Source organism: Carcharodon carcharias, chromosome 13 (assembly GCF_017639515.1).
Source record: "Carcharodon carcharias isolate sCarCar2 chromosome 13, sCarCar2.pri, whole genome shotgun sequence".
NCBI classification, from domain to species: domain Eukaryota; kingdom Metazoa; phylum Chordata; class Chondrichthyes; order Lamniformes; family Lamnidae; genus Carcharodon; species Carcharodon carcharias.
The window spans coordinates 91,571,987-91,586,427 of NC_054479.1; the positions used below are offsets into that span (position 1 = coordinate 91,571,987).

The window sequence follows — 14,441 nt, forward strand, 5'->3', positions numbered from 1 at the left end:
GCAGTGCATTCCAGACCCGAACCACTCACTGTGTGAAAATGTTTTTCTCACGTCACATTTGCTTCTTTTGCAAGTCAATTTAAATCTGTGCCTTCTCATTCTTGATCCTTTTACGAGCAGGAACAGCTTCTCCCTATCTACTCTGTCCAGCCCTCTCATGATTTTGAACATCTCTATCAAATTTCCTCTTAGCCTTCTTCTTTCCAAGGGAAAAGAGTCCCAACCTCTCAAATCTATCCTCATTGCTGAAGTTTCTCATCCCTGGAACCATTCTTGTAAACCTCTTCTGCACTCTCTCCAATGTGTTCACATCCTTTCTATAATGTGGTGTACACAATACTCCAGCTGAGGTCTAATGAGGGTCTTATATAAATTCAGCATAACCTCCCTGCTCTTGTACTCTATGCCCCTATTAATAAAGCCCAGGATGCTATATGCTTTATTAACTGCTCTCTCCACCTGTCCTGCCACCTTCAATGATCTATGCACATATACACCCAGGTCCTTCTGCTGCTGCTACCCAACAAAATTTCACCCCTTATTTTATATTGTCTGTCCATGTTCTTCCTACCAAAATGCATCACCTCACACTTCTCAGCATTGAACTTCATCTGCCACCTATCTGCCCACTCCTCAAACTTGTCTATGTCCTCCTGAAGTTCCACACCATCCTCCTCGCAGTTCACAACATTCCCAAGCTTCGTATCATTCGCCTACTTTGAAATTGTCCCCTGCACACCAAGATCTAAATCATTAATATATATCAGGAAAAGCAAGGGTCGCAATACCAACCCCTGGGGAACTCCACTACAAACCTTCCTCCAGTCTGAAAAATCTCCATTGATCATTACTCTCTGCTTCCTATTTTTCAGCCAATTTTGTATCCATGTTGCTTACTGTCCTTTTTATTCCATGAGCTATAACTTTTCTCACAAGCTTGATGTGTGGGACTGTATTGAATGCATTTTGAAAGTCCATGTACACCACATCAACAGCATTACCTTCATCTACTCTCTGTTACCACTTCAAAAAATTCCAGCAAGTTAGTTAAACACTATTTCCCCTTTAGAAATCCATGCTGGCTCTTCCTAATCAACCAATATTTTTCCACTTATCTGACTTAAAGGGAGCAGAGCCATCAATGCATCCTCCTGGTGCAGCCCAAGCAATGCCACTGCTATTGGTGGCATTGCTGAGCTGCTGGGTCTCTGATTTGGCTGGCAGACGCTGAGGGTGGCATCTGGTGGCAGCCATTTAATCAGCCCAGAGTCCTACCACCCACAAAAGCAAAGATGATTCCTGCCTCAGCGGTGGGACTTCCACTATCTCCACTAAATTCTGGCCAACATGTTCACTTTTCCAGGTATAAAGCAATGGAACAGACTGCTGTGCCATTTCATATCTTGGGCAAAATCTCTTTACAGCCAAATATCTTGGCACCCAACATTCTTTAGTTCAAAACAATCTTTACAAAGGCTGAGTTTTACCCTCATATGTAGCCACTTACCTTTGAAAAGCAACACCCCTTTAAATTTCCCCTTGTAAGCAGCTTACAATGAACCTCACACCCCCTTTGTTGGGCTCTCAGTTTCAATATGCCCTGAGGTGCCATGCATTACATGTAAAGTGGACCCTACAAAGTAAGAAGAGTCAGGAAGACACTACAATCACACTACCTGACTAACACCCAACCACAGTAATTAGAAAAGAAAATTCTTTAAAATTTCCTTACCCAAGTCAACAAATCCAATGTCAACAAAAATCTTGGCACAGAATGAACCCAGTAAATATCCAAACAATGGGCCTATGAGGGCCACTGTATACAAAATTCCTAAAACACAAAAGAAAGTTTCTCAAGATGCTGACTAAACAATTCATGGTATTAACATTTTTTCATATCAACTTCACATTACCTATATAAAAAGAAGTATTTTCTTCTCTGGCATAATCGTCAAGGTATGATATCCCCAGCGGTCCAGTTGGCGTTTCACCGATTCCTCGCAAAATATTTCCAAGAAATATATATATCCATGTAGAGGAGCCTGCCACTTTCTCACAACCTGACCAAAATATCAGGGATGATCAGAAAAAAAGATCCTGTTTGTAACATTATTCAAGTTAGATCAATGATGTTTAACTCCATTAGTGTACTTACCAGAAGGGGACTTGTCTGAAGAGGTCTTCCCAGGTTCTGGGGTTAACACACTGTTTGACATGTTTGAACATTGGGAGGTACTTGTGGTCAAATTGTTTGAAAATGTAAGTGCAGTTTCATAGTTATAACTAGAGAAAGAAAACCATTGTTAACAGCATATTGCATTAAGTATAAATGTTTTATTAATATAGCATGAAAGAAAGACCAACATTAGGAGTAACCTTCAGGCTTTCAGCAGAAAGTTGCTTTTGAAGGGAGTGGGAAACATATATAACGTTCTGACATATACACACAAAGAGAGTGTACACGCATTATATTATACACACATGGGGCTGAATTTTGCCGCCAGCGAGCAGGGGGCGGGGCCCGCTCACCGATGCATAAAGTGACATGGGATAATGTCAAGCAGAACCCCCAACGTCATCCCGGTCCATTTAAATTTTCAGGAAGGTGGGCCCACAGCAAAATCAGCTGCGGGCCCACTGACCTGTCAATGGCCAATAGCAAAACATGAAACCTCATCCAGCGGCGGGATGGGGTTTCATGCAGGGTTTTAAACATTTTAATAAAGTTATTATGTAAATTATGAACATGTCCCATCTCATGTTGTCATTGTCACATGAGGGGGACCTGTTAGGGAATTTCTTTTTCTATTTTTAATATTTTTGTAAGTGTCAGCGATCTCCCTGAGACAGCACTTAGCCTCAGGGAGATGTGCGCTCTTTCGTGCGCATGCGTGAAAGAGCGCACTGTCACTTTTGGGGTGTCCCGGGGTGTCCCCCACCCCCCCACTCCCCCTCCCCCCTCCCCGCTCGCACAGGGAGCGCATAGCGATTCCTGCCATGTCACGCTGGGCAGGCCTTAATTGGCCCGCCCACGTAAAATGGCAGCGGTGCCCGCTTCTCCAGCGGGGGATCGGCTCCCCGCCCGCCGGAGATTGGGTCGGGCCTGCCCATCCGACAGGCAGAAAATTCTGCCCATGATCTTTGTTGAAGTAATGTAGAGGGTATTTGATGGCAGTGTGGTTGATGTGTGTATGGACTTTCAAAGGATGGGTGATAAAGTTTGGCATAATAGACTAATTAGCAAAACTAATGTCCATGGGATTGAAGGACTGCGGCTGCATGGATACAAAGTTGGCTAAGGGACAGATAGTAGAAAGTAGTGGTAAACAATTGTTTTTTAGACTTGAGGAAATATGGAGTGGTGACTGCTCTTTTAGTACCTACTAATGTCTTAGACTTGGATATATAGGATATCATTTCAAAGTTTGCAGGTGACACAATCTCTGCAACTATGAGGAGGTTAGTCACAGACCTCAGGGGGACATAGACAGGTTGGTAACAAATGAAATTCAATGCAAAGGATTGTGAAGTGGTACATTTTGGTAGGAAGAATGACGCAAGATCACATGAACTAAAAGGAAGAGAGAGACCTGGGGGTTTATGTACACAAGTCTTCGTAGATGATCAGGTGAGTTGAGAAGGTTGTTGAAAAGGCATATGGGATCCCTAGTTTTGTAAACAAAGGCAGAGAGTACAAAAATAAGGAAATTATGTGAAACATTTATAAAACACTGGTTAAGCCTCAGCTATTAAAACTGCTTCCATGTAGTAAAATGTAGTTCAATGTAGTAAAATGCCCCAAGACATTTCATAGGAGTAGTGTCAAAACATTTGGCACGAGATGGAGTGTTGTGGCCAATTCTGGGCACCACATGTTAGAAAGGATATCAAGGTCTTAAGAGTGCAGACTAGAATGATACTAAGGATTAAAGAGTTCAGTTATGTGGAGAAACTAAGGCTGTGCACGCTTTGGAGCAGAATAGGTAAGGGGAGGTTTGATAATGTTCAAAATCAGTAAACAAAGAGAAGCTGCTTTCACTGGCAAAGTGATCAGTAACCAAATGACACAGATTCATGACAAGTGGAAAAAGAACCAGAGGCACAAGGGGGAAAACAACATGTAACGAGTTATGATCCAGAATGCACCGAGGGAGTGGTGGAAGCGAATTCAGGATTAATTTTTAAAAGCAAATTGGATGACTACTTGAATTGCAAAAAATTGCAGGGCAATGGGGAAAAAGCAGAGGTAATAGACTAATCAGAATGCTCTTTCAAAGAGCTTGAAAATTACAATGGGTTCAAATAGCCTCCTTCTGTACTATATCATTCTATATAATTAAACACATAATATACATACATATTTGTGTGCATTGTGTATATGTGTGCATGTTTGCAATTGTGCATGGATAATATGTATTATAATTTTAAAACTCACCGTCCCATGAAGAAATGAGGTGAAGCTATTAAAATAGTTCCAATAGCCATGACCACACTTCCAGCTGCGATTATCCTGGGCCTATGAAATTTCGCTCCAAAGTAGCTCACAAATACAATCACAAACAAATTCCCTTAACCAAAAACAAAGAAACAAAATAAACCAATTCATTAACAATGTGCAATTTTGCTTTGCAGTTTGTTTCAGAATTTTCAGATCAATACTTACCAATTTCAAAGCTTCCATCAACAACACCAATTAGTGAACTTGGTATATCAAAGCGTCTCTCTATCTGTGTGATTGCACTCTTCATATAGCTCCCAGATAATGCTTTCGCAAAGTACAAGCAGGACAAAGCTGCGAGAAATAGCTTTGAAAATGCAAGACATTTGTTAATGAGTGCTAATTGGTGGGATTAATTTCTATTAAAAGAATTACTAAAAATATTTGTGTGTTAAAATCTGATGAAATTAAACCCCAGTAAAAGCAAAAAGTGAGGTCCATCTGCCTTATCAGAGTAAACAAGACTGCAGTCATGACGAGTCATGTTTTTGAACTGGCTTAAAGTGGAAAAAATGAGCAAACATCTATTTTATCAGATTTTTGCCCATTTAGCACCCTCCTAATTTCTTGTTGTTTATTCTATTATAGCACCAAGTCATCTAACCATCCATATCAATAGGATTTCCCAGGGCATGTTAGTTGAGGAAGTGCGTTTGTATAGCCCAAAAGTAAGACTTGGAAACAGTATTTTAAGGGCACTTATCAGCCATTTTTCTTGTTTCCCAGAAGGAAAAAGCAGTAAAAACTGGGAAATAATACTGGTCCAAACTGGTCTTGTATACCTTAAAATGGAACACTAGTAAAACTGGGAAATAAGAGTCTAGATCTGAAATGTGTTTTTTTACCTTCCGGGTTTTTGTTGGTAGTTCCTTTCCAGTTGGGGTCTTTGTGCCATGAGTTCTGGGGTCATTATCTATTCGATACATCTACAATATTGGGCTATGGGGAAAGCCACGTAAATTTGAAGGGCAAGGGGGATAGCAGGTCAGACTACACCAGTCTGCTCAGTTATGAAAGACGTGCTCAAATGTACAGATCAACGCAAAGCTTCAAAATTGAAATAAGGCTCTGCAGGGATATGAACCCAGGATCTCCTGTTTAACAGACAGGTGCTTTAACTAAGACCATACCCGAGTAGCTGAATAGCTAACTGGTTTAATCCCGTTTCTGTAGCTGCAGTTCATTTTAGTATAAATTCAGGGGTCTTTAATACAGCTTTGCAAATGAGTGCAGCCTGGAACTGAGTGGGGGAAGGAAGGTTCCTTTCCTTTTGCTTTTTCAAACTTTTTCACTCTGTAGGAATTGGTCCTTACTCTATGTTATGACCGAAACAGTTGGTAAAGCGGAGTTATTTAGAAATCCCAGAGAGAAACTTTAAATAACTGTCATAACCTACAATCTTAAGTGTTATGTTTGAGAAGCAACTCTAAATTCAGGAATCAGACCACCAGTTCTCCAGGCTTTACATTAACTAAATGAAACATTAATTTACACAGGTTAAAATGCATGTACACATGGCTATAAATTACTACTATCATAATTTTTAACAAATTCCCAAACTAATTTCCATTAAGGCAACAACAGACTTAACCAAACACCAGGCGAATTCAAAATGAGGTTCTTTTCACTTGGTTCCTGTGGAGAGAGTTGGAGGTTTACAGCTGCCTTTTGATCTCTCATTGCCTTTCCTCTGCACACCCAAAAACTACAGAAGCTATACCTACCACCACTGACTGAATACAAATTGTACCACCAGCCTCTTTGAACTCCACCATTTAACAATAAAACCCCTTATACAGCATCACTTTTATGAGTAATATAAACATATTGCTTGGTAGCTGCTAGAAAGGTGGCATTTTTCACCCCACTTCTTGAATGCTCTGTTCAAAAAATGAAAATGCACACTCTCTCTCTTATGTATCAAAACTAGTACACATCAAAGCACCCAGGCTAGCTAGGTTTAATCCAATTAAGACACACCCACAGACTAAACCTCTATTTTAAAAGAAAAATATTCTCCAATAATATTATATATGACACCCTACTACAGGAAAAGAAGCTGGCTGTTTGGCAAGTATCTGGTATGTGGTTAAGGTCTATTCTATTCCTAAGATTTAAAACATTTCAGGAGCTGGTGGTAAGGTAACAAAATGTATAAAAATCAAAAATAAATAATTGAATAATATAATTTAGTAGTTAATTAAAACACATTAAGGATGGCAGGACAGGTGAAAAAAAAATGGCTGCAGCATGTGAGAGCTCCTGGATGCCAGTGTGATCTAGGGCAACATGTCTGTAGTAAGCGTTTGCGGGTTGAGGAGCTTTGGCTAAAGGATGGTGTAATGGTATTGTCACTGGACGAGTAATCTAGCAACCTAGGCTAATGGTCTGGGGACCTGAGATCGAATCCCACCATGGTAAATGGTGGAATTTGAATTCAATAAAAATCAGGAATTAAAGTTTAATGACCATGTAACCATTGTCGACTGTTGTAAAAACTCATCTGGTTCACTAATGCCTTTTAGGGAAGGTCTACTTGTGACTCCAGACCCACAGCAATGTGGTTGACTCTTAAAATGTCCTCTGAAATGGCCACTCAGTTATATCAAGCTGCTACAAAGTCACAAAAATGTAATTGACCTAGGCACCAGAAATGACAATGGCAATCTCAGCCCTGTCCACCCTATGAATTCCTCTTTGCTAACAGGAGGGATCTAGTGCCAAAATTGGGAGACCTGTCTCACAGATGAGTCAAGCAACAGCCTAACATAGTCATCCTCACAGATAATGTCCCAGGCACCACCATCACCATCCCTGGATATGTCCTGTCCCACTGGCAGGACAGACCCAGTAGAGGCAGCAACACAGTGGTATACAGTTGGGAGGAAGTTGCCCTGGGGGTCATCAACATTGACTCTCAATCCCAGGAGTTCTCATGGCATCAGGTCAAACATAGGCAAGGAAACCTCCTGCTGATTATCATGTACCACCCTACATCAGCAGATGAAGCAGTGCTCCTCCATGTTGAGTAAGCAATGAGGGTGGCAAGGGCAAGAATGTACTCTGGGTGAGGGGCTACAACGTCCATCATCAAGAGCGACTCAGTAGCACCACTGCTGGCCGAATCCTAAAGGACACAGGTGCTAGACTGGGTCTGCGGCAGGTGGTGAGGGAACCAACAAGAGGGAAAAGCATATTTGACCTCATGCTCATCAACCTGCCTGGTGCAAATGCATCTGTCCATGACAATATTGGTAGGAGTGACCACCACACAGTCCTTGTGGAGATGAAGTCCCGCCTTCATATTGAGGATACCCTCCATCGTGTTGTGTGGCACTACCACTGTGCTAAATGGGATAGATTTCAAACAGATCTAACAGCTCATGACTGGGCAACCATGAGGTGCCGTGGGGCAGCAGCAGAATTGTACTCGAACACAATCTGTAACCTTATGGCCCAGCATATTCCCCATTCTACCATTACCTTCAAGCCAGGGGATCAACCCTGGTTCAATGAAGAGTGCAGAAGGGCATGCCAGGAGCAGCACCAGCATATCTAAAAATGAGGTGTCAACCTGGTGAAGCTATAACACAGGACTACTTGCATGTCAAACAGCATAAGCTGCAAGTGATAGACAGAGCTAAGCGATCCCACAACCACCGGATCAGATCCAAGCTCTGCAGTCCTGCCACATCCAGTCATGGATGGTGGAGGACAATTAAACAACTCACTGGAGGAGGAGGCTCCGCAAATATCCCCATCCTCAATGATGGAGGAGCCCAGCACATCAGTGCAAAAAATAAGGTTGAAGCATTTACCACAATCTTCAGCCAGGAGTGCCAAGTGGATGATCCATCTCAGCCTCCTCCAGAGGCCCCACTATCACAGATGCCAGTCTTCAGCCAATTCGATTCACTCCACGTGATATCAAGAAATGGCTGAAGGCACTGGATACTGCAAAGGCTATGGGCCATGACAATATTCTGGTAATAGTACTGAAGACTTGTGCTCTGGAATTTGCAACGCCCCTAGCCAAGCTGTTCCAGTACAGCTACAACACTGGCATCTACCCAGCTATGTGGAAAATTGCCCAGGTATGTCCTGTGCACAAAAAGCAGGACAAATCCAACTCGGCCAATTACCGCCCCATCAGTCTATTCTCGATCATCAGTAAAGTAATCAAAGGCAAAGGGGCCATCAACAGGGTTATCAAGCAGCACTTGCTTAGCAATAACCTGCTCCCTGATGCCAAGTTTGGGTTCCGTCAGGGCCACTCAGCTCCTGACCTCATTACAGCCTTAGTTTAAACATGGACAAAAGAGCTGTACTCCCGAGGCGAGGTCAGAGTGACTGCCCTTGACACCAAAGCTGCATTTGACCAAGCGTGGCATCAAGGAGCCCTAGCAAAACTGGAGTCAATGGGAATCAGGGCGAAAACTCTCCGGTGTTTGGAATCATACCTAGTACAAAGGAAGATAGTTGTGGTTGTTGGGAGTTAGTCAGCTCAGCTCCAGGACATCACTGCAGGAGTTCCTCAGGGTAGCGTCCTCAGCCCAATCATTTTCAGCTGCTTCATCAATGACTTTCCTTCCAACATGAGGTCAGAAGTGAGGATGTTCGCTGATGATTGCACAATGTGCAGCACCATTCACGACTCCTCAGGTCCTGAAGCAGTCCATGTCCAAAAGCAGCAAGACCCGGACAATATCCAAGCTTGGGCTGACAAGTGGCAAGTAATATTCATGCCACACAAGTGTTAGGCAATGACCATCTCCAACAAGAGAGAATCCAACCATCATCCCTTGATGTTCAATGGCATTACCATCACTGAATCCCCCCACTATCAACATCCTGGGGGTAACCATTGACCAGAAACTAAACTAGACTAGCCATAAAAATACTGTGTCTCCAGGAGCAGGTCAGGGACTAGGAGTCCTGTGACAAATGACTCATTTCCTGACTCCCTAAAGCCTGTCCACCATCTACAAGACACAGGTCAGGAGTGTGATGGAATAATTCCCACTTGCCTGGATGAGTGCAGCTCCTACAACACTCAAGAAGCTTGACACCATCCAAGGCAAAGCAGCCCGCTTGATTGGCACCACATCCACAAACATCCACTCCCTCCACCGCCAACGCACAGTAGCAGCAGTGTGTACTATCTACAAGATGCACTGCAGGAATTCACCAAAGCTCTTTCAACAGCACCTTCCAAGCTCACGACCATTACCATCTAAAAAGTCAAGGGAAGCAGATAGATGGGAACACCACCACCTGAAATTTCCCCTCCATGTCACTCACCATTTTGACTTGGAAATATATTGCCGTTACTTCACTGTCACTGGGTCAAAATCCTGGACATCCCTCCCTAACAGCACAGTGGGTGTACATACACCACATGGACTGCAGCGATTCAAGAAGGCAGCTCAACACCTTCTCATGGGCAATAAATGGTGGCCCAGCCAGCAAAGCCCACATCCCATGAATGAATGAAAAAAATGTGCAATAGTGGGAGGGAAGAAGAATATATTTCTTTCAGTCCGCAATGGTGGGTTTTCATGCCACATCATTCCAATCCCGCCTTTTTAATCATGCATTCCCAGGAAACACACCATTTAGCTGGCCGGCGGTCTCTTATTCACCCGCCATGCCCTCACCTCGCCCCTTCCTCACGCTGGGCACCATATTTAAAGTGCAGCTGCGTGCAGGCCTCTCAGTGTTTCCAGCCCAGGAGGGCACCAGTGAAGACATAGCCCCAAAAGCCAAGCTCCCCGATTCAGTGACCCATCCCGGAGATGCCTCCTGGACACCATTGGAGTCCACCGCATTGTCCTCTACCCACCTCTGGCAGCAGGGGGCCCATCAGTGTCAACACACCAGCTTGGGAACTGGTGGCAGAGGTGGTCAGTGCCAATGCTGCACAGAAGAGGTTAGCCATCTAGTGCAGAAAAAGAATGAATGATCTCATCTGTGCCGCCAGGGTAAACTCTCACACCCTCCAAGCCCATCACACATTTACTGGCATCTCACCCACTGCCAGCTCAAGGGACATAGCCACTCGCTCTTTCTCACACACACCCTCTCATCTGCTTCTGGCTTCATCTCCTCTGGAAACAGCCTCCTCAGCCCTCACTCCAGGTTCACCAGGGCTGCAGAATAATACACTGATGAGTTAACACAGTCCAACCGACCATCTTCTGCTGTAGCCTGACAGTTCTGCACATTGCATATGCTCAGACTGTGCGATCCTGGGATCTGCAAGTCCAGGGGTAGCTAATCCCTTTCACCTCAAGGTATTATTCTGCTGCTCTGGTGAACTGGCAACATCAGGGTATCAATGGTGCACACCGGAAGCCATTGAAATACTGTCCAAACTGTGGCAAGCAATTTTTCTGCTGTAGAGGGTTGAGTGGCAGTAGCCAATGGGCGATGTTGCTTTTTTTACCTTTTCTCATTTTCTGCCCTTGAGTTCCCATTCCAATTGGGAGGTTACAGGAAAGCAGAAATGCTCCACCACCTTGTGGGATTCCCTCTTTCCTCTAGCCAATCACAGTGAGTGTGTCAGGCCTGCTGTAGGCCTCGAGCCTCTGTGTCAACTTCCTGTAGAGCAGGTGACCATTGGTGCTGGAGCCGGTCATTGGCCCCACCATTTCCAATCATGACAGAGAAAACAGAACATGTTCCTGTATTGCCATGACCCAAGTGTAGCGCCAGGTGAGATGGGGTAACAGGGTGAAAACTGGACATTTTTAACAATGCAAATTGGATGTCAGTACAGGCAGTGGGATTATCATTTCTTTAAAAAAAATTTATAGCAACACTTTTACTTTTTTCGTTGAAAAGTCCCATCATTTATCAGTCCCTTTTAATCTATGTTTGCTTTGTGGCTAAAAAGTATAAATGCTATGCTTTAAACAAACACATGAATCATCTCTTAGCAAACTTTCTGTGACAGAAGGTAGCAATTGGTGCAAGTTAGTTCCCATAAAGCTAAAGTTGTATGAAGCCGGAGTCAAGGCCCAGAACACATGCCTGGGAAACCTAATGAGAATCTTCCCTAGTGTAGGAATTCTTATGTTACCTTCCAATAAGAATTCCAGCACAAGTGCTGCCTTGCATGGATTTCTGACTGGCACAGGTCTGGTGCAGTGCCAAACCAGTCAGAGGAAGTAGTTTCAGGAACCCCTTGGACACATGTGACTTCGTTGTGCATGAAAAATTGTGATGCATTTAAATATTTACCCTGGGCAAATTCTACCACGGGAGCAAACATCATCCAAAATGTAACTGCTGGGAGGGAAGTTCTATGTATGTGTGTAAGCAGGTATTCCCAGAACACTCCCCCAGGTGACTTTTTCACAGAGTGGAATATAAATGCACCAAGGGAGAGATACCATTGGATACCTAACTTACCCAATGGAAAGTCTGTTCAATTTGCTTTAGAATCTGTGTTTATAATGAAGATCCTGAATTATATATAACTCAAAATCTCCAATTAATTTGCATCATTCCTTTTTTTTTACAATGATAGGTGCAAATAGTAATTAGTGTCACTAAAAGATTCTGCCTAAAAAAAATCATTTAAATATATTTAATCCCAAGTTAATGCCACCTCAGGGATTGGTTTCATGGCAGTGCCAGTTCAGACAAAAGCAGTGTAGCTCTGTATCAAATCCAATGGTGAAACACCATTCCCGCATCTTGTGTTTTTTGCCACATCTCCACACGCAGACCACATGTCCCAGATTTCCCTTTCCATCAGCTGAAGTTAGAAATTGTGGTGACGTGTAAACAACATGCATTTCCAAACAAAGATTTTAGGGCGGAATTTTACCAGCCTCTAGGGAAGGGCTGGGAGTTGGAGGCCCATAAAATGGCAAGGGAAGGCAGGGGTGGTAGCTCATCCACCATGTTCCAAAACTGCCAAGTCAACCCTGGCAGCCTTCCAGCAGGCTTAGGGGTGCAGGGGTGGGGAATGCCTCTTCTTCGGTCACTCTGTCCCACAGAATGGTCCCTTGGCAACAATGGCGAGCCCTGTGACAAAGGCACAACCAGATCTCACCAACACCGTCACCCCCACCCTCATCAGGACCCCAGCCACAAGTACAAAATTCCAGAATTGGTGTGTAACTGTTTCACTGAGGTTGTTCAAATATAATGAACTGTATTTTATTAAACCATCTGATGGATTTGGCTACCTGAAATTAAATTAAGATACCAAGATATATACAGTATAATCAAGTTTGGATTTACAGCTCAAGGTGCAAGCACGGACACAACCGACCAAACGGTCTCTTTCTGTGCCGTATGATTGTCCCTGATTGAACAGATTGAACAAATAGTTGGAAGGAGTTCAATGGAGTTTGTGTTGCTACATTCAAATTCGATCACATTTAATGTCAGATTTATTCTGGCACAGAAAGAACCCTCAATGCGAACACATGTTGCTTTTGGTTATGCAAGTGCTGAACTTTAATACTGAACAAACTAGAAGGGGGGGGGGGCGGGGAGATGTGGGAACAGATTCAGCAAAATTCAAATGTCAGCTACTGGTTATGAAAAAAACATAAATATAGATAAATTTACACACGTTTTATATATTAGATCCGAATACACACATTATACAACATATATACAGAAATATATACCTATTATAATATACATTTGCAGCATTATATAAAAACGATATATATTATGGCAGCTGATGTTAAGTCTCTGCCTCTTGGGTTGAGACTTAAGGGCCTCATGTACCAGCTGAGGTTCAAACAGTTTTACAGTGAATGCCATGTACTCATACCTTTACATTATTAAATCGTTTCTGGGTTGCGGGCGGGAGGTCAGTCCGCGAAGGCACATTTTCCTTGACTGGATTTTCCATTGTGAAGCTGCAAGCGGCAGGAAGTCCACACAATTCCTTACACTTGGTGAAAGGGGCAAGCGCTCAGCTCTCGGATGGAGTAGTAATTTCTATAAATGCAAATTATCGGGGCAAATATCTCGGCTTAGCAACAGAAAGTTAACAAATGGCTGGAAAAATAGCGAGAAATGATTCAGCTTGACTTTGAACAATTGAAAACTCGTCTTACCTGATCAAAGAGGGAAAGAGTGAGAGGCTGAAGAGTTCTTTGTGATGACACGACACCCCCTGTGAACCCAACCCACTGCCATTAATGATCTACACAGAAATCCCTTTTACCTTTAACTCCTGAAACCCACATTCTGATGTTAACCCTTCCCATAATTAGTTGGGAATTCAGCTTCGCCCGAATTTATTGGAGGAACATTCTCCAGGTTGACCATTGTTGAGTTCAAGAACTAAAGGGTTAATCTGATTTCTCGCTGGTTAAAAGGCAGGATCCGACCAAAGGAAAGACACAGCAAGAAATCTCGAGAAAACAAGAAGAAGTAGCGTTGCGTATTGTCTGATACTATTAAAAGTGAACAAGTGATAAGGCTTTATAAAATCTGGTCGCTTTACACAATGGGCCTTTCATTCAGTATATTAAGAATTAATGAAAACAGAATGTCACAGTGCAAGTATTCAGCGAGATTATGTCTGTTCGTTGGGGTTAGTTGCAACAGTATTACATGTTTTGGAGTTCCAGTACATATTTCAAGTCTGAGATTAGAACGGTCTCAATGTTGCAAGGAAACATCGCAGAGTTTTAAATATTAATACGCGGCGACTAACACCACTATAATGCACAAAAAAGAATTAAAAAGTGAATGATTAGGCACAGGATTTCTGCAACTGTCCCTACGCGTCTCAGCCCTCGCCCCGTATCCCCGATAGTGTTGCTCTGTGCTCTGTTCCGAACTGCCTTCACATTTAAATGTCCAATACTGGCTGAAAATGCTGACAACACTTCTCATCGCTTTTAATCACTTTCGAATCAGCGTAGTAAACAGCTAAAAACAGAATTGCAAAATGTGGAATTACCTA

The 14,441-nt window shown here is 43.1% G+C and overlaps 1 protein-coding gene across 1 annotated transcript in view; it reads right to left on the reverse strand.

Annotated features, from left to right (window-relative positions):
- LOC121285945 (solute carrier organic anion transporter family member 1C1-like) overlaps nt 1–13,376 on the reverse strand; it is a 49,458-nt gene extending 36,082 nt beyond the window's left edge. The window contains exons 1-6 of the mRNA XM_041202909.1: nt 13,296–13,376; nt 4,664–4,805; nt 4,436–4,568; nt 2,156–2,283; nt 1,914–2,060; nt 1,733–1,831 (exon numbers count right to left, since the gene is read on the reverse strand). Of these exons, the coding sequence (XP_041058843.1) occupies nt 1,733–1,831; nt 1,914–2,060; nt 2,156–2,283; nt 4,436–4,568; nt 4,664–4,805; nt 13,296–13,376 (730 nt within the window). The remainder of the gene's footprint in view (nt 1–1,732; nt 1,832–1,913; nt 2,061–2,155; nt 2,284–4,435; nt 4,569–4,663; nt 4,806–13,295) is intronic.
- Nucleotides 13,377–14,441: the final 1,065 nt, after the last annotated feature.